The sequence below is a fragment of the Scophthalmus maximus genome, chromosome 5, assembly GCF_022379125.1.
Source record: "Scophthalmus maximus strain ysfricsl-2021 chromosome 5, ASM2237912v1, whole genome shotgun sequence".
NCBI lineage: Eukaryota > Metazoa > Chordata > Actinopteri > Pleuronectiformes > Scophthalmidae > Scophthalmus > Scophthalmus maximus.
The window spans coordinates 21358876-21377889 of record NC_061519.1 but is presented as its reverse complement, the minus strand read 5'-3'; the positions used below and the strand labels follow the sequence as shown (position 1 = coordinate 21377889).

Genomic DNA, 19014 nt, shown 5'->3' with positions numbered 1-19014 from the left:
TATATATAGATAGACGAATGGATAGATGTACTTTATTGATCCCAAGTGTTACAGCAGCAGGTATCAGGCACATGCAACACTAAATACTAATATAACAAATAAATAGTAAAAAATAAGAACTGCAAAAACTAAGTATATGAAATATGAATACAAGAATGAACGTGGTATTAGTGCAAGTTTACAATTAGTTACCAGTAATGTGCATAAATAACAAGCTCAGGTTTAGGGCATTTTAAAAACACTATATGAACCAGGGGTGGGGAACCTTTTCTTATCAAGGACACATTTTTAAAATGATGATCTAGCATAATAATGAACATATTGTCTAATATGCAAACAGTGATAATTGGATTTTTAAAAATTGAGTTTCCTGCAGATCTTTTACCCTATATTAAATCAGTTAATCAAATTACCACAAACTTTTTGCCACACAGTGAACCTTGGGTCTTCAGGGCCTCGGGCAGTTGCCCTCTTTTTCTGACTGTTAATCCAGACTTCCTGCAGTGACCTTAAATACATTTCCATATGAAAGTCATCACCACTGACCTTCTGAGGCCACGTAATCAAGTTCAAGGTTATATCCCCATCAGTAAGGCACAAACTCATTCAGTATTTATTCCCACCTCACAATTTACAGCACATGACGCAGTGCAGAATGAATGGTTGGACCTCGGTTGTTCTATTAAAGTGCTGGTCGTCAGTCGCATCTCTCAAGACTAAAGACTAGTGTCGGTCTGATCTGCTCTGTGTCCCACTCAGCCCTCACTTGTTCCTCACTCGCTCAGTTCACTGCACTAACAGGATGAGTGAGTGCAAACATGAATGAAAAGCTGCAGCAGCCCGATGGTCACGTCTCTGTCTGCCATGGCTCTGTAACACCTATGAGACTGAGATATCAAATGAGATTAAACAGAAAACGATGCAATTATTCCCTTCTGTTTAATTGGATTTCAGAGAGCGCTGTTTTTGGATTTCAGTTCAACTTCAGTTAAGATAATAATCAAGATAATTCAGTTAATAACCAAACGTGTGATCATCATATTTCTTTGTCTTCAGAGCACAGCATGGCTGAGACGCTCACGGTGGCCCTGCGTGTGGCAGAGGAGGCCATAGACGAGGCCATAGACGAGGCCGAGTTCGACACTGCCAGTCAGGTTATTGATGATGCTCGTCTCATCAATAGACTGTATAAATAGCCAGTAGTAAATGTTTTTGCCTATATTCTTTGTCTCACTCTCGGTCTTCGTCTGTGTGACAAAAGTCTTGTATCTCTTTCAGTGAGTAGAGGGCCGTTTGTCTCGTTTATCCATTATTCTCTCTTTTTTTTGACACCATATCATTTTTCCCAGTTTTTTTAACACTGATCAGTCGTACTTGATTAGCCATTTACACGACTGGCTGCCTATAACTTTCATAAATATGTTAAATATTGTATGACATCAGAAAAGTTATCTGTACGCTAAATCCCAAAAATACATTTGTGGCTTTGCAGACACTTTCAGAAATACTGGTGTATGTTAGAAAAGATTTACTCGCCACTAATCTGTTAAAGTACCCCAAAGCTTTTGAACGGAATACAGCAAATATGTATATTCAGAGTGTATACTTAGAGACGTAATCAGCTTATAGTGTGTGTGTGGTGCTGAATAGCTTTCTTATGTGTTTGTTTGTTTACCAGGAGAAGCAGGATGAGGCACAGTATCTGCGTGAGCACAGGGGGGAGCTCGTCGAGGAACTAGCTAAAACCATTGTGCAAAAAGTAAGAAATAAAATGATAGATTTTAATGATGCACCTCTGACCTGCGAACACTCACTTTACAAAGCAACAGATGTTTCATAGTTTGTAACGAGGCTGATTTACTGTGTGGAAATCTGTTGCGTAACATTTAAGTCACCAAGTGGGTCTTTTTACAGCTGTTCTGCTACAGGGTGTTTACATTTACACCGCCAGCACATTAAAAAACAAAACAATTAATTTGCACTGAATAAATGAAAAACAGCTCTTTTCTTAATAATATTCTGATGTGGGATTACAGACATATGCTGCATTAATCATGTGTCTGCGTATGTAAGATCATTAGTAGGAGGAAGACTTTGACTGAGATGACGGCAAAGTACGACCAGGATTGGCCCCTTGAACAAAACACTGACCCCCATCATCATCCTCATCATCAGTCCATCTGTGATCAACCCTCCTGCTTCATCAAACACAGACCAGGCCTCTGGGTAAAGATCACGCACGTCACAGACACAAATGATGAAGTTGCTTGTTTGCTGCTGGTGTGTGGTGATACATACTGCCCTCTGCTGGTCAAACTTATGAACCTGCTGGGTTGTAATGACTTGATAAAACTACAACAGGTGAATGTGACACATTTGTGTTCTTAAACACTATTTAAATTTTTCTCCTCTCTCTCCTCAGAGGTCACACTCTGCCTTCTCACTGTTGTCCAATGACCATCCAGGTCTGGTACAAGACTCTCTGCAGGCACTGATGAAGGAAGGCAGCGGTTCGATGTCGGGCTGGAAGAGTGTTGACCGCCTGGACAACGCTGGTAAGGTTGCTGAAACCCTTTATTTCAAATTCTCGCTGGGATCTCCACATTCAGGTTGAATTTATTATTTTATTATTGTTATTATTTTAATCAACAGCCTGAGCAACAGCCTCATCACTTGACACAAATCTACTGATATACTTCAGACTGTAGAGAACTCAGCTATCAAAATTTTAACCAGATACTCGAGTGGTGACCACATCTCAATCATTTTACAGTAGGCTCTTTACACTGGCTCTCATCATGTAATTTTAAGATCTTATTCATTATTGAATCTCTTTGTGGTCTAACTGCTTTATTTCTAAAAGTAGATCCTCACTGGCAGAGTTATGAGAAGATCAAAAACAAAAAGGATAAGGTAGTCAAAGAAACTCACAAATGTTTTTGTCGTTAAAGTAGGTCCTTAGTCTTGGAGAAGGTTTAGGTGGTGGGAAGTTTTTTGTCTGTTCCAAAGTCTCTGCTTGAATATATAAGGCCTTTGTCGTCAGGGCCCACAGACTTTAGAAGGAGAGACTGGACTGGCTTTATGTTTTTTAAAAGTGTTTTTCAAATAATTATTATTATTCCAGATTTGTGGCCTTAAATATTTAAATCGCTATTAATGTCATATAGATTCAACAAAGCGCTTAAACAAGCTGATCATTATATGTACAATTATAATATCACAGTGTGGAATTAAATGATTTTTCATTTAAAAACTTGTTAAGGGGTGAAACACAAGCTTATCTAATTTTAATAATCACTAAACAATAGTATTCAGTTGATGGTAGTTGAAATCAGTTCTTAAACATGCAGGGAGCTTTAAAGAAGCGTGATGTGGTCACGTTTCTTGGTTTTGGTTAAAAGTTTGTCAGCTGATATCTGCCTCCTGTCTTTTTGTTTATGTCGCTGCATGTGTGATTTTGTTTGTTTGTTTGTTTGTTTGGCGTATGGCCTCTGCTTGTCTGCATGATACCTGTGGATGCATGCTTGCACGGGGAGGTGTGTCCTCAGTGCTGAAGAGCCCCGACGGGAACTGGATCGCCCTGCAGAGCGTGCAGCTGTCTCGTCCCAGCCTGCTGACCAAAAGAAAGAGCCTGGTCTACAGTGCTTTGGAGAGGGAGTCCGGCGTGGTGTCCGCCTACGAAGGCATGGGCTCTGACAATGAAACCAAGACTGAACCTGACAGCTCCTGGGGTGCCGCCCTCCAGGAGATCCACAGAAAGATGACGGACAGTAACTCGAACCTGCATGACACTCGGGACAGGATCCCGTCACCACTGATGGGCCGTCGCGGCAGCGGAGAGGAGCCGTTTTCAGACTCTGAGGGGAACTGGAAGATGAAAAAACCTCTGCTCGCTCTTTTTAAGAGGAAGGTGCCTGCGGAGATCCGGCGACCTTCAGCATCCCAAAGGACAAGTATCATTGATGTGAACTTCAATGTAGGAGGAGCGACAGAGGAGGAGGAGGAGGAGGAGGCTGCTGAGCCAACAGGGGGAAAAGTCAGGAGAAGTCGGAAGAAAAGGAAAAGTAACAAAAAAGAGCAAGTAGCTGCTTCTTCTGTGTCGGTAAGAAATAAATCAAATGAATTTACATTGATGATGATGAGATTAAATGAGATGAATCATCTCTCAATGATTCATATGGGCACATTGGATCATTTAATAGTCAAATATTAACAGCAGAAAATCCTGATATATTCATGTAGGCTTGACACAAATGTGAAATGTTAGTATTATAACATGTTAAATTTCCTCTTGAGGTTCATGAATGTAAAGTCTGTTCAAAGCAACATTAGTAAAGTGATTAATCAATTATTCACATCACAGAACATTAGTATGGAACAATTTGTTTTCAAGAATGATTCAAAGAGTTGATCCAATGATTATTTGATGAATCAAAATAAACTATTCAGGACCTAAACTCCTTATGAACTGATTGTAAAACTACATGCCTCCTTGTTTTCTTTCTTTGGTCTTAATGGAGGAGACAAAATATTAAAAAACACTGTTCATAACATGATGTAACTCACCAGCATCACAAACTACATAAACGACCATAAACTGACTGCAGAAGGAGAAATCGTGCTCAATTCACCACGGAAATACGTTTTAACTCCACGACTTCTTGTGTTCACAGGATTTCAACAAAAAAGACAATCAGGCCCATCCTACTCCTGATGCTGTGACATCTGACACTTTGACCTGTGGAGCTACGACCCCTGAACCTTTTGACCTGGAGAGTGACACGACTGGACTTGGAGCGAATCAGATGGACGAGGAGCTCACGTTTAAATTACAACTGCTCACAGGCAGAGTTTCCGAGTCCTCTACTGGAGAAGAAGAGCTAGACAAAGATATTGTCGAAGATTGTGATGATGACGGACCGATGGAGGACAGAGATGAAGAAGATGAGAGTTTGTGGAAGATGGAGATCGACTTGGATGAAGGAAGAATGGAGGAGGAGAACGTAGAGGATGATTTAGAAGTAGATGAGGAGATGAAATACAGATTATACAGGCTGGTCACACAGTCCAGACTCGCTTACTTTTCCTCTACCGACGATGAGTTAGACAAAGTTGGCCAGAGTGAAGGAGAATGGGATGAAGATAACAACGAGCAAGAGGAGGAGAAGACAGAGGGACTCACTTATAAACTCTGTCAACTTGAAAAAGAGGTGAGAGCTTCACAGTTCTCGTCCACAGAAGACGAGCTGGACAGAGTCGGCGTCGACGAGAAGAAGACAGAAGAGGGAGAGGAGGATGGGAGCATCGAGGAGCTGGCTAGGAAAGTGTGCAGATTAGCGAACCAAGTCAACGCCACCCAGTTTTCGTCCACAGAGGATGAGCTGGACAGGACAGGCAGAGGCAGAGACGGGGAGCAAGGGATGGACGAGGAGCCGCTCTGGAAGTTACAGGCAGAAAAAGCACTTCAGGCCGCTCAACTTCGAGATTTGGCCAGTCTCGTCAGCGCCTCGCAGTTCTCTTCCACCGAGGACGAGCTTGATAGAGGTGAAAAGCATGAGGGCGAGAGGGAGCAGGAGGAAAATGAAGGAGAAATCAAGAGCAGCTTTGAGATAGAAGAAGAGTGGGGAGGAGCCGTGGAGAGGAAAGAATCATTGGGAGATTTGGATGTGAAGATGTTTGACCTGAGGGATGAAATTGAGGAAACAAAGAGTGAGAGTGGTGATGAAAGAGCAACAGCTGGTAATGTTTTGGATTATCTTTTCAAGATAGATGATGTCCAAGAAGGAAATACAGAAATGGAAGCTCCTGTAATGAGAGATTTCTTGGAAGAGACTCTAACAGAAGAGATTCGGGAGGAAATAACAGAACACGAGGTGCATATATGGAAAGACAAGGTTGAAAACGAGACACAGGGACGACGAGAGATGAAGATGAAATCAGAGGTGGAAGCGGAGAAGACGGAGGAGCTGGGAGCAAGAGTGGAACAAGGAAATCAGCTGGAGGCAAAGTGGCCGGACGAAAATGAAGAAGAGGCGTTTGAAGAAAGCAAAGAGGGTCAGGGGAAGTGGGAAGCAACTGCAGACAGTGAAGAGGAAGAAGCAGAATTCGAAAGGATAATCAGCAGCATGTTGACAATGACTTTAGAGGACATGCAGGTGGAAACATTAAATGATGCGGCTGCAGAAATTGGAAGAATAAATGAAGAGCCAGAGGACATGAAGAGAGAAGGGAGTATTAATAAAACAAGGAGGGAAAGTGGTTTCACAGAAAAGATGGTTGATGCACAAAGTACAAATGCATCAGAGGAGACGGGAGGTGCGAAAGAGTTTCAAAGTCAAGGCAACGACGTGAGGTCCGAGTCGGCTGGGAGAGAAAATGTCACTGAGCTAATTGGAGGAGATACTTCCGGAAAAAAGGAGAGTGGAGAGACGGCGATCAGAAACAGAAAGGAGCAGGAAGAACGAGAAAGAGATCCACAAGAGAGAAGAACATTAGCGCTTGAGACAAACGAGCCCCAACATACATGTAGGAGAATAAAAGTGGATGATGAGGAACAGGAGGACGCACGTGGAAAAATGGCGACTGAGGAGCGAGTGTTGGAGACGCAGGGAGCTGCTGCTGACGGAGAGAGAGACAGGAAAGAAAGGGATGAAAACAGCGAGGAGGACACGTCTTCTCTTCACGAGGGTTTGCTGTCGCCAGAGGAGATTCAGCATGTAAGCACTGCAGCTCTTGCTCTTCTTGATACAGTCCATGAGTAGACCAACAATAAGACTTCTCATGCTCCTAAAAACACTAAACTAATATTCACTGCACTGCAACTAACTGCCTGACTAACCTCTCAGCTGACTACTACCACTGCCCTGTTTCTTCTTCTTCTGCTTCTTCTTCTCTCTGTGCATCGTAGGAGCTTAACAAAACAATGCAGTTCATGACAACTCTTCTGGAGCAGGTGAGAACAAACTTGCTTTGCAGCAGGAAGGTGGAGAAGGCAAAGGAGTATTTGCTTATCAAGATGCAGCTGAACTTATTTTGCACTTTATCTCCTCACATCTCTTTCGTGCACTTTCGTTTCCAAGGTTTCTATTTTCAAAATGCCTTTGTTAATGTATGTGTCAAACTTATGTTGGTCTTCTATTACTCTGTCATCTATCGGTTCACTGCGGATAGAATAGAGGCTCCTCCTCCACAAACCACAAATAGTTATTTCAGGGGTTTTGTTTTGACTTCTTTTAAGGCAGTGATGTATTCTAGAGTTTGTCCTTTTAATAATAATAATGAATAAGTGTGACTGCTACCAATCCATGTCTCAAAGTGTCATTATTTTGAGAGTTATTGAATGATTACAATGCTACGGGATTGTTTTTGATAGTTGTCTGACTTGTCTTCTTCTTCACCTGTGAACATCCTGGTGAAGAAGAAATGGATAGTTTGTCACAAAGTAGTAGACATCTAACGCTTTGGTCATCAGGAATCATCAGGCATAAAAAAACCAACACTGCTCAGAATAAAACTGAGGGGATAAGGTTTATTCCTAATAATGTTTCTAGAATAAAAAAAATGGTAAAATGCATGTACTGATTTATCACACTGGGGTGTGTGTGTGTGTGTGTGTGTGTGTGTGCGTGTGTGCGTGTGCGTGTGCGTGTGCGTGTGTGCGTGTGTGTGTGTATGTGTGTGTGTGTGTGTGTGTGTGTGTGTGTGTGTGCGTGTGTGTGTGTGCTGTAGAGGTATTCAGCGGTGTCCCTGCGCAGCATCACCACTGAGGTGCTGAAGGTGCTGAACGCCACCGAGGAGCTGCTGCAGGGATTCAAGGGAGACGCCCCACTCTCCTCCACCTCCACCTCACTGCCCCTGAACACCGACCCCAAGAAACTAGATCAACAGTTCTCCAGACTGGAGGAGAATGTACGTTTGATTTCAGTTTATATATTATTTACCACACATTGCACTTTTTGTTCAAATTACATTAAATTAGTTATTTCATTCTATAGCTGATGCTAGACTAAAGATGCAGGATTGACAGGATATGTGCACCAAAAGATTTCCTTGAATATTGTATGTGGCCAAATATAGAAGGATAAGAATATGAATAAATGTAATGTTTATGTCTTACTCTAACTATTGGACAGACTATTTTGTGTGACCTTGGTGAAATTGAGAGATTCATTTCATATTCTATTGTCCTCATGAGGGTAAGTGCCTCTGTTTACATGCCACAAAAATAAATAGATGAAATCAAAATGTACTATAAATATTACAATTAACATTACTGAGCTAATGATACTCTCTTTATTAAAAGTGTCATGTTAGATTGCAATTGGTCTTTACTTTACAAATACAAATTATATATACAAATATAAAATACCTGACTTTGAAGTGAACCCAGTGTTGTACCTGGTTTATGCTGCAGGTGTACGTGGCGGCAGGTTCCGTGTACAGTCTGGAGGCGGAGCTCGGGGACCTGGAGGAGTGCGCCAGGGGAATCTGCAGCTCCACCTCCAACATGGAGCTGTCCTTCCTGGAGGAGCAGGTGGCTTCAGCAGCTGCCAAGGTCCAACAGTCTGAACTACAGGTGGGTTGAAGCTGGACATGCACCAGTAGCTAGAGATGGAAGTGGGATATTAAGAAATTTAAAAAATGTCCGGCCCTTAATCGTAAATCTTGATTCTCAGCCAGGATCAGGAGCTCTGTGATGATAATTGTTCCAAGTTTCATGTGTAATAGTGCGCAGGTAAATTGAACAGTTTGCTAGTTTTAACTGAAAGAGTCACTAGAGGACAAACATAATGGGATTTATTATCTATGAAATGTGAATATCCACAAGAAATTTAAATGAAATCTTATGGAGTTACCTCTTGGGCACACGAGTGAACTTAACTGTATGTTGTGGAGTATTGCTAACAATATTATATCGCAATCTGACTAATATTTGTTGAGATACACAGAGGGACAGACATTTTGAAAAGCAAAATTACCATGACTCTTTACAAGACTGATTTAACTATTGAATTAGTGAAAAAAGAAAAAATCTGCAATTATCAGTAATTTGAAACTAGTAAGAAAAGGATACATCGGCATAGAGTTCTTTAAAACATGACACTGACTGACACAACGGAAGCCTTGCAACTAGTGGTCAAAATATTAAAGAGCCATAACAGCAACAACACCAGTCAAATGAGGAGGATGCATGTGGTGGTACATAACGCTGCATAACCTGTTTGTGTTGCTGCAGATTTGTGACATCTCTGCAAGAATTGCTGCGTTGAAGAGCGCAGGCCTCAACGTGGACACACAGTCGCGCTTCACTAGGACCAAAACCATTCCAGTTATGGTATTGCACCTTTGCACATCGATGATCATTAATCATAAGTGCAGACACTGTAACTGCCAGAACTTAATGTCAAACACCCTGTACATCAATTTTCTCAGCCTGTCACCTTGGACTCAACAAGACAACTGAGGAGGCGGTTACCTGCACCGCCAGTGAAAGGTAAAGAGATACATTACTTTTTGAAGTCAGTTTTGTATGTTGCAAACATTAATGCATGTTCTTTTTATTCTTTTCTCAGAAGACAAAGACACCTGAATCATAAACCCAGGACCTCCAACACGCAGTGCCTTGACCCTGTGACACTGCAGCCCGCAGGCCAGTCTTACACGATGCCTGTGGAAAAACATGTTGCCTTAATTTCACCCGACACTAAACATACCTCAATTAATATGAGACACTAGTCCTCTATGTAGATGTTGTGTAGACGGGCAGGAAACTATTGATTCTGGTGTTAGAAATGAACAGTAGATAAAATAACTTTATTTTCCGATTGGAGACCAAACCGTTTTGAAATATTATCTGCATTGATCCAACTATGTAAAGAAACAGTGTGGGTGAACCCACAACAAGAAAATCACTTACATTTGAGTTGTAAGACTTTTTAGATTTCCAAATCACTAGACAAGTCTGGTGAAATTATTCTTTCACACAGTATGTGTAAACAAAAAAAAAGAAGATTTAATCGATTTTATAGACTTATTTACTAAAAGCTGTACAAATAATGTGTAGTGACAGAAAAGACACAGTATCAGAAGTACAGCCACCGGATGAAACCTACAGTTTTCACTGTAGATCATAAATATAAAGTGAACACATACATGTGAACAATCATAGCATGTTAAGAAGACTGTATCATGTCTACAAATAATACAATGGATAATACAAATGTTTTTTTTCATGGTTGTAGATGTAGTGTACATATTTGTACAGCAAAGCAATCAGTAAATGTTGTTTTCTGCCTTTATTTTTAAGTACAGGAAAATAAAAAAAAGTTGTGCCCCTCAAGTGAAGGTGGTGGGTGTAGTGAGGAATTGACACCCAAATACGACATTCCTCCTTGTGAAGTAGGTGTGGGAACGAGACATGAACTCAAAACAAGCATTGCAGTAAACGTGAGCGAGTGACCTGAGTAAAGTAAAAACAAGTTTTTATCCAAGTACCTTTCATTTGTGTAATAAAACAGTTTGATGGCTCAAAAGGCAAATACAAACATGAAGCTAGACTGTTGCATAAAGTAAATCTGGAGTTGGAATTTCCTCCCTGCTCGCTCAAATGCTGTCCTTAAAAGGGAAATTGAGCAGATGTGTCAGCATTCAAGGAGCGCCAACTCACATGAAGAGAACCAGCTCTGTCCCCCAAAGCCTTCTGGGATATGTGGTTTTGGGTCAGGAGCTCTCCATGACGAGGAAGCGCTCCCTCTGATCGGGAACTATGAATCCTTCTTTCTGTTCGCTTTCTCTCCTGTCCGACATCACAAACGACTGTTTGGGGTCGATGACGACCGAGCCGTCTTTGTCCTGACCGGGAGCCTCCACCTCTGCGTACGAAGGCCGACCCGACCCTCGCCTGAACTTCATGATCGGCCAGCGGGTCAGCCGCCGCTGTGCATGTGCGTGAGAAATGTGCATGAGAAAAAATTGATTTGAGTTGAAATGATCTTCCGTCATTACTGCTCGTAACGGTGACCACTTTAATAGGTACATCTGTGCAACAACTATTCTGCCATCAACTGTACTTCTATAAAAGGTAGTAATTCAAGTATGTTTTAGCAATGAGGTCATAGTTCGTGGGGTATTATATTCAGATTTCCTTCTAATATTCTGCCTCGGTAGTAAACAATTGAACAATTGAATTTACACATTTCCAACAGTCTCACGAACAACTGAACACTTCGTAAAGGTAGAATTTTTGGCCGAGCAGTTGTTTTCTATTGTAAAATGCTGTATCGGTCCCTCATAAAGTGTGTAGTATCAATTTTTTTTTTTTAAATAAGTCTAAACTAGTCACAGGAATGTGTTTTAAATACAATGAGCTACAATTACTGGGAACATGCAAAAACAAAGGATCTGATCTTTGTGCTGCTAAAATAGGTCAATCATTGAAATCCTTAAGACTTTTCCTCTTTGAATGATGAATAACTGCAGCAAATGTTAAAGGGAAGTTACTGGATGTCAAGGTAATCTCCCTGTAGCTGTCAAAACATTTTATCTATCAGCACAAAATGGTTACCAGGATTAATTACTTGCCCTAAATACTTCAATCTCTGTCAATTTTAACTGAAGATGGACAAGAATAGATAATAGGAAAATTGTAGATGATGGAATGTGGGACAACGGTAGTTGTAAATGGTTTGCAGAGGTCGAAATCAGCCGTGTGTCACTGACCTCCATGAAGAAGAGACTGGCATTGGAAGTGGGGTGGTTGTATATGTAAAGGGAGAGGAGGACGGCTGCTGCCATGACGACCATCATCATGACGATGCCCGTCAGGAGGCCGATCTGCAGCTGCTCGTCGCTCTCTCCGGTCTCCTCCTCAACTCCTGCTGCACAGAGGTGAGGGTGACAGTAAATATTTTTACCGATCAATACAGAGGTCCAGAGATCTCAGAAAAATAGAAATGCTGCAGGTTGCTCGCCTATGCAGGCGTGCAGGGGGTCGAATGACTCACGTGCTTCATTCATGTGTAAGGAGGTTTTTGTGTCATCTGGAGAAACAAAACAAAAAGGCGTCATGACATTCAATGTGACGGTTTGTCCAGGTTGGGAAACAAAAACATCTCAGTAGAATGGAAAAAATTCAAAGTCTTACAAATTCAAGAGAGAAGAGTGAGTGAAAGTCACTTGTTGGGATTCTTTGTTTATGTCACGGTAACTTTGAATACTTACTCCCTCCACGAGAAGGTTATGTTTTCACCCCTGTCCATTTGTGTGTTTGTCAGCAGGATTATGCAAAAACTAAAAGAGAAGATTTCCACGAAACTCTGGAAGGGTGGGATATGAGCCAAGGAAAAAACCTGACCTGGGAATTTTTTTCCACTTCTGTTTATATTGTGAGATAGTGGTTATTTTTGTTTTGTTAAATATGCCCTCGATTAATTTTTGAAGTTCCTATTTGAATATGATTTACATTTTATTTGTACTTTTCCTTCTAAGTTAAATAACCCGTAGTACTTTTGTTTGAATAAATGAAAAATAGCCCTAAAGAGGAACGTCCACCAAGGCCCAACTGTCCCTGTTGAATTCAATCAAGGTTTATAGCCAATTAAACAATGCAGATCAATAAATCATAATTTCCATTGCAGAATATTTCAATCTGCATGATCCAAATTTTTATATAAATCTGTGAAAATGAATAAGTAATGTTAAAGAAGGAGATTAAAAAATTCCAGGATTGGCACCAAACATTAATGGATTCTCTCTTGGCCCATTTCCCATCCTTTCATTACGTTACATGGAAATGCATTCAGTGTATTTTGCGTAATCCTGCTGAAAAACAAAACAAACAGACGGGGGGGAAAACAACCACACAGAGTGACCACAGAGCGATACACATATACTGAGTCATCCCTCAGCAGCTGAGGACACTATGCAGTATTTAACATGGCGCTGTATACGCTCAGCTATGGTCTCACAGAGGCCTGGGAAATACCTGACCACTTGACCCTCACACTGTCAGACCTTAACCAACACACGGGGGCCGTGGACAATGTGCAACGGCAACAAACATTAATTCACGAGATGGAAATGGCAGCCTGTCCTGCCCCGAGCTGCGATCCTTCTTACGTCAGATACGACTTTGTATTCTTTCACATAAAAGCACCAAAAAGTTCACTGCAGTTGACTTGAAAAGCATTCGTCCGTTACCCTCTGCAGGTTCGCTGGTGGGAGTCAGCGGAGTGGATGTTATTCTTCTGCTAGCGCTGCTGTGTGTTGAGGGGTCGGTGGCGCCGGACGTCCTGCCAGGGGGGTCGGAGGTCGCGCCGGACGTCCTCTGCTGCGCTGCGGTCGCTGTAGCAGGAGTGGTCGTATGCGTCAGGTGGCCAGATGTGGCGCTTGCGACGTCCGTTATGCGGAGACACCGTGGATCCCGTCTCTGGGAAGAGAAAACATCCGGATCAATCTTTTTGTGCAGGAAGACAGAAATGTGATATGTTGAAAAGTTCAATCTCAATTAAACTGTAAGAGGTCTCCTGAAAGGAAAGAAGAACGAGAACCTCCTCTGGGCAGCCGAGGTCGACCCAGTCCTGCCGGTTCCGATCGAAGCCGCTGGAGCATCTGAGAAAGGAAGGAATATTCATGTAGAGAGAGTTTGAATCACAGGTTTCTGTTTTATTTATAAACAATAAAAGACACTGTATTGACAAAGTGCTTGATCAAAGAAGGGAAGCATCTGTGGGTCAAGTTTGAATCAAGCCTCAAAAGCTTTTTCACAAATTATTAAAGTTGTGCATGCTACTTTTGACTTTTTATTGATAAAAAAATTCTGATTGTCTGAATAAAATGTGTAGACATGTCACCTATCCTGTAATTAATATTTATGCTCGAATAGAATGCGGTAGCATGTTAAATATGTAAAATATTATTAGTCTAAATACACAAACCTGTTTTTACACCACGTGTTAAAATGTTACATGATACTGCAGCTGATGCCATACTACTTTTGTATATCTGAAGTGTATGTTTTTAGTCTCATATTCATAACATGTCAGGTTTTTTTATGGAATACTTTTCAACTACACGGCTAAATAGCAAATGTTGATGATTTGAGAATATCACAACCACGCAATCCTGAAAAAATGTCATCGCAAATAGACACGACAGCAACATGGTCAATGTACATTTCATTCTGGTGCAAGGTTTTTTTCGTGTCACAGCTGCAGTCAGCCACGATTGTCCATTGATGTTTCTATTTCCATGGATGCAGATTTAAAATTCTAAACGTTTAACGCTTTTACAAAGTGACACTTTGAGGAATGTGCAGCCCCCTCACTGGTATGCGCTCTGTGTGCTCTTCCAGTTTACCTTTGTAGCCGACTGCACCAGCTGCAGTTAAAGCCAATCTGAGAAGTGACACATGGACCACAGCTGGAGAACTGGAGACACGCTGAGAGCGAGGAAAACAACACGCACTGAAAATGAATCCTGAATGGGTCACAGCGTAGAGATAACAGCTGCCATTCGGATTCCGGCGTACTTTAAAGTTTTACAATTTTTGACTGGTTGTCCAAAGTAAAAATGTAGATTTTCAAATCAGACAAAACAATGAATGAAGTAAATGGAACTTTTTATCAGTAGAAAAAGAGTTCAAATGATATCTTACCACATTAGTAACATCTCTCTTTGTATACTTCAAATCAAATGGATGAACTTACTGGGGAGCGGTACCATCTCCACAGATGTAGAGTTGGAGATTTTGGATTTCAGTATATCGACTTTGTGATACTCGTAGATGGTTCTCCTCCGAACATCTGGAACAGATCAGAAGGCATATGGTGTTAAATATTTGAATACGTTGGCCGCTAGCAAATAACTTTATGAACAAATCTGCCACTTACTGGGAATCTGCTCGATGTCATGAAGCACAACAAACGCATCCGATAAACCCACTTTGACGGGATGATTCTCGGCGCTGATGTCGCTGATGTCTGTCGGAATCTATGAAAGAAAAGGAAAACTTATGAAAATTACTTCTTTTTTTTCATTAAAAGAAGAACCACGAAGGAGAGAAGAAGAAGTCACCTCTTTGTATGCGAACACGATCCGCCCGTCGCTGTGCAGAACCGCCTGGAAGGTGAAAGTTCCCACGCTGACGTCCAGGAGGTGAATCCGGTTCCACTGAACCACCAGTGCAGTTCCTACAGAGTAGACACGAACGACCAAGTGTCAAGTCAGTAATACACAGCGCATGAAAAACTACAGTAACTCTCTCCTCTTACCATTGTCAAAGTAAAACACAGAGGAGTTTTTGGAAAGACTCGGGTCGAAATTGGCCATGAGTGGGGCGATGTACTGAGTGGCCGTGAGCATCCGGTGGATTATACCTCCTGTGTAAATGAAACCTGGAAGAGGAAAACATGCAGAGGTTGCCATCAGTCATGTACAGGGAATGGGAGACATTCACGTTTTTCATTTTCACAAACTGCTTCACTCAAAAAAATGTCCCTTTTATTTTTGCTCTGTGGTCTTTGTGCAGGTTCATTTCTGCTGCTGTTTGAAAACAGATCCACAACTTCAGTATTTCGTTCATGCCGGAGATGAGGAGAGGTTGTATAAAGCAGATCCACACTGATCACACAACGAGAACATCTAAAGAAATGCACATTATATTCTCTTAAAGCAAAGCTATTCTACTTTACATTCCGCCTACAGTAACCTCAATGTGCAGCTGCACTCAGAAAGGGATATAATACAATTCTTAATTTACTCATGAATTTATACAATTTCACTATAAAAACGTATATACAAAAATATATATTTGTAGTTCAAATTAACATCTCAAACGTTTGTGAATACAAACTAAAAGTTATGAAAAAAGACATCACGGGACTCACCTCCCGTTGTCACGGTGATTTCTTTGAGTATATGTCCGTAGAAGGGAAAGTCGAAGGAAAGATTGACTCTCTGGAAGCAAACAGACGCAGCTTGAAATATCAACTGCTGATGACAGAGACTTTGTGCAGTTTAGAAGAGATTTACATTTTTACAAATGCCCCCGTCAATGCCTCACGTGTAACAACATTTACCAGACAATTAACCACTGTTCCCTAAACGCCTCAGATGCAGGTAGAGGCTCGCTATAAGAGAAGCCTCGCTCAGCTACTGCAACTCAGACAGGTTGCGTGGCCATGAATGAGTTTGAAACGAGCTAGATGAGGAGATCAAATGTAAGATTTATCTTATTTTCTAATTGAAGTGAATTATCTACCTGGGCAGGCTGCCGGAGTAAAGCCGGGGAAACTCTGGACGTACACCAGTGATGTAAACACGCAGAATAAAGCTGTACTGCATTTAAGAGAATTAGAAAACGTCCTGTTCTTAATTCAGAGTACGCTCCATACTGAAAGTGACTGTGTGGCACTGAGGGACAACTCTCCTTACTCAAGCACGTTAGTTTAAGTTCAGCATGAGTTGCCCTTTAAATGTCGCCTGCAGATCCTCTTTAATCTGCATAAAAACACCGACTTTTAGTTTTTTACCTCGGCCTGTCTGTGGGCACTGGACAGGAAGCCATGGACCTTCCACTCCCCCTCCTCCTCCGTCTCATCGAGGTTCACCCACAGCTCTTTACCGGCTGCGTCACCAGGGCCGTAGATTTTAGACGTGTAGTAGGCGTGATCAGTGTCCTGTTGAGAAATGTGGGTATTCAAATCCGTCGAGCATAAACCACGTATTCCCGTTAGTCTCCATGTGTAAAGCTGATTCACAGCAGATTCCAAAAATGTATTATATTTTACATTGCAATATTTTCACCTATAGCTCCAAATCTATTTTTTATGTTTCTTGGCTGCGTGAGAAACCTACCTCAATCTGTGTGGAATTGTCGTGTCCCTGCTCCGTCATCAGGTCCACGTCCGTCTCCTCCGGTTGGTGCTGGTCTCTGTAGTGGCCCCTCTTGTCTGCCGCCCAGCCAGGGGCACCAGACCTCGGCCTGGACGCCCACTTCCTCTCCCTGGGCCTGTGACTCCCAGAGTTCACATGCAGCTTTCCCTCCAGAGACGGCAGCCCCTGCGTGTCCGCGCGGTAAACCCCTGAGGGGATCAAAGACGGGGGAGATCAATTGCTGCTGTGATCGTTTTATTGTCTTAGTTTACAACTCTTTTAGGGAATCCAACGGCCTTGAACCAGGGGCAACTGGGCCTGGCTTCTCAGCTCAGCCTTTTGGATGAGAGGATCTACTGTACAACCGAGACCCTTGCATACCCGTGTGACCTGGATGAATGAGAACCTCCACACACACACACACACACACACACACATACACGCACGTTAGAGGCGGAATACTTCCTCGAACATCTCAAACGTCACTAAAAACGATTCCTGCGTCTTATTTCTCACGGGCAACGTCGGGGACGTAAACAACTCCTGAGCGTGTGCCATGTGGAAAACGTGCGACCATCGGCGTCACTCCGCCCCCCCCCCCCCCACGGTGACGACGGTGCATCCTGGAGCCTTCTCCTCACAGCAGAGCGGGAAAGCATGCTTGACATTCTTCACACCTGCAGCTCTGGCACCAGGCATGCGAAGGTTTGGGGCAGCGGTGGCTGTCGTGTCTGTATTTCATCTCTCACCGCTCCAGAGTCCTCGCAAGCCCCCTCCTCCGCCTGTGTGTTGGTGTGGCACGGGCTGACGCCACACAATCTCTCATTAGTGCAGATGTGGAGCTTTGGATAGTTGTTGCATCTGTAACTGTGGGGGGATGCTACTGTGCAGTTAAAACGCCCAGTTTGTAGATCATCAATTGTCTCCTGTTGTTGCCTTACAACCCCCACATTTTCAACGGAAAAAATAGAAAAACAATAAATAACCTGCACACTTTGCCTCTTTACGCCTGAACATGATAACACCTGTCACCACAGTCCATCAGCCACCTCAAAATGAAATGCATTAGGGCTGCAACTAACGATTAATTCCATTATCGTTTAATCTGTTGATTATTTTCTCGATTAATCGATTAGATGTTTGGTCCAATAAAATGGTGAAAAATGTCGAAACCACCAAGATGATGTTTTGTTTTGTTCACACGCCAAAGATATTTAGTTTACTGTCACAGAGGAGCAAAGAAACCAGAAAATATTCACATTCAAGGCGCTGAAATCAGAGAATTATGACTTGTTTCCCAATAAAAACTACTTGAACCGATTAATCGATTGTCAAAATTGTTTGCAATTAATTTAGTAGTCGATTAGTAATGGATTAATCGATTAACTGAAATTAACATTGCAGCAGGTTATAGATTTATTTATGTCCCCTGGTATCTTATGTGAGCATTAGTCATTGTTTACTAATTTTATCTTCATATCTCACCGTGGTCTAAATGCTGTGTCACTGAGCCACAGATGGTTATGTTTCGGTGATTCATTAATGAAGACGGTGTCTTCACTTTTTTTTTTTTACATTTGGCATCTTCAATCCAAAAATATATTGTTCTCAGCGGAATGGGGGGGAATCAAGATTATTTCTATTGCACGAGAACATAACGTGATAAAATAAGGAACCATGGAATGTCATGAAAATTATTAATACTTACTTTTATTCCTGTATCAAAAATATAATAACGATAAATCGGTTGCTCCAGAGGTTGAATTGATTTCAACCAATACACGTTGTATTAAATAATTTAGCGAGAAGAAATAAAAACAAATATTTTTCTAACACACACACACTCTCTGTTGACGCACCTCTGGCAGATTTGACCTTAATGAAGCTCAATTGAAACTGGAACACGATGATCAGTCCCGTGATGAGATGAACTGGCTTCTTCGCGCTCATCATCATCATCCTCATCCTCTCACTCCGCAGTTAAAAAAACGTGGTACACACGCTTGTAAAAAAAAAAAAAAAAAAAGAAGCCCGACCAGCCGACCACGGAACTTCAACTTTTCATGCAGCCCAACGTGAAGTGTCTCCTCGTGTCGATTTCCATCGTGTTAAGGGATTTTGAAATTGTTCGCAACGCAACTG

At 41.9% G+C, this 19014-nt stretch overlaps 2 protein-coding genes across 8 annotated transcripts in view; one reads left to right on the top strand and one right to left on the bottom strand.

Moving 5' to 3' along the window:
- Window positions 1–10544, top strand: part of myripa (myosin VIIA and Rab interacting protein a) — a 24054-nt gene extending 13510 nt beyond the window's left edge. For 4 of the 7 annotated variants that reach the window (XM_035634893.2, XM_035634892.2, XM_047332160.1 and 1 more), the window contains exons 7-18: window positions 1057–1154; window positions 1679–1759; window positions 2074–2226; window positions 2423–2555; window positions 3537–4102; window positions 4674–6716; window positions 6908–6952; window positions 7729–7908; window positions 8414–8575; window positions 9236–9334; window positions 9433–9493; window positions 9573–10544. In XM_035634893.2, coding sequence (XP_035490786.2) covers window positions 1057–1154; window positions 1679–1759; window positions 2074–2226; window positions 2423–2555; window positions 3537–4102; window positions 4674–6716; window positions 6908–6952; window positions 7729–7908; window positions 8414–8575; window positions 9236–9334; window positions 9433–9493; window positions 9573–9589 — 3638 coding nt within the window. In that variant the 3' untranslated portion in view covers window positions 9590–10544. The remainder of the gene's footprint in view (window positions 1–1056; window positions 1155–1678; window positions 1760–2073; window positions 2227–2422; window positions 2556–3536; window positions 4103–4673; window positions 6717–6907; window positions 6953–7728; window positions 7909–8413; window positions 8576–9235; window positions 9335–9432; window positions 9494–9572) is intronic. The other 3 variants (XM_047332162.1, XM_047332161.1, XM_047332164.1) reach the window with 3 other exon arrangements.
- Window positions 10398–19014, bottom strand: LOC118311228 (plexin domain-containing protein 2). The gene is made up of 14 exons (XM_035634898.2): window positions 18732–19014; window positions 16855–17081; window positions 16530–16676; window positions 15885–15954; window positions 15270–15392; window positions 15073–15188; window positions 14889–14988; window positions 14706–14801; window positions 14356–14437; window positions 13548–13608; window positions 13198–13426; window positions 12003–12038; window positions 11719–11876; window positions 10398–10935 (listed from the first exon to the last, which is right to left on the bottom strand). Exons 1-14 carry the CDS (start codon window positions 18835–18837, stop codon window positions 10720–10722), a joined length of 1767 nt encoding a protein of 588 aa, XP_035490791.1. The 5' UTR covers window positions 18838–19014; the 3' UTR covers window positions 10398–10719.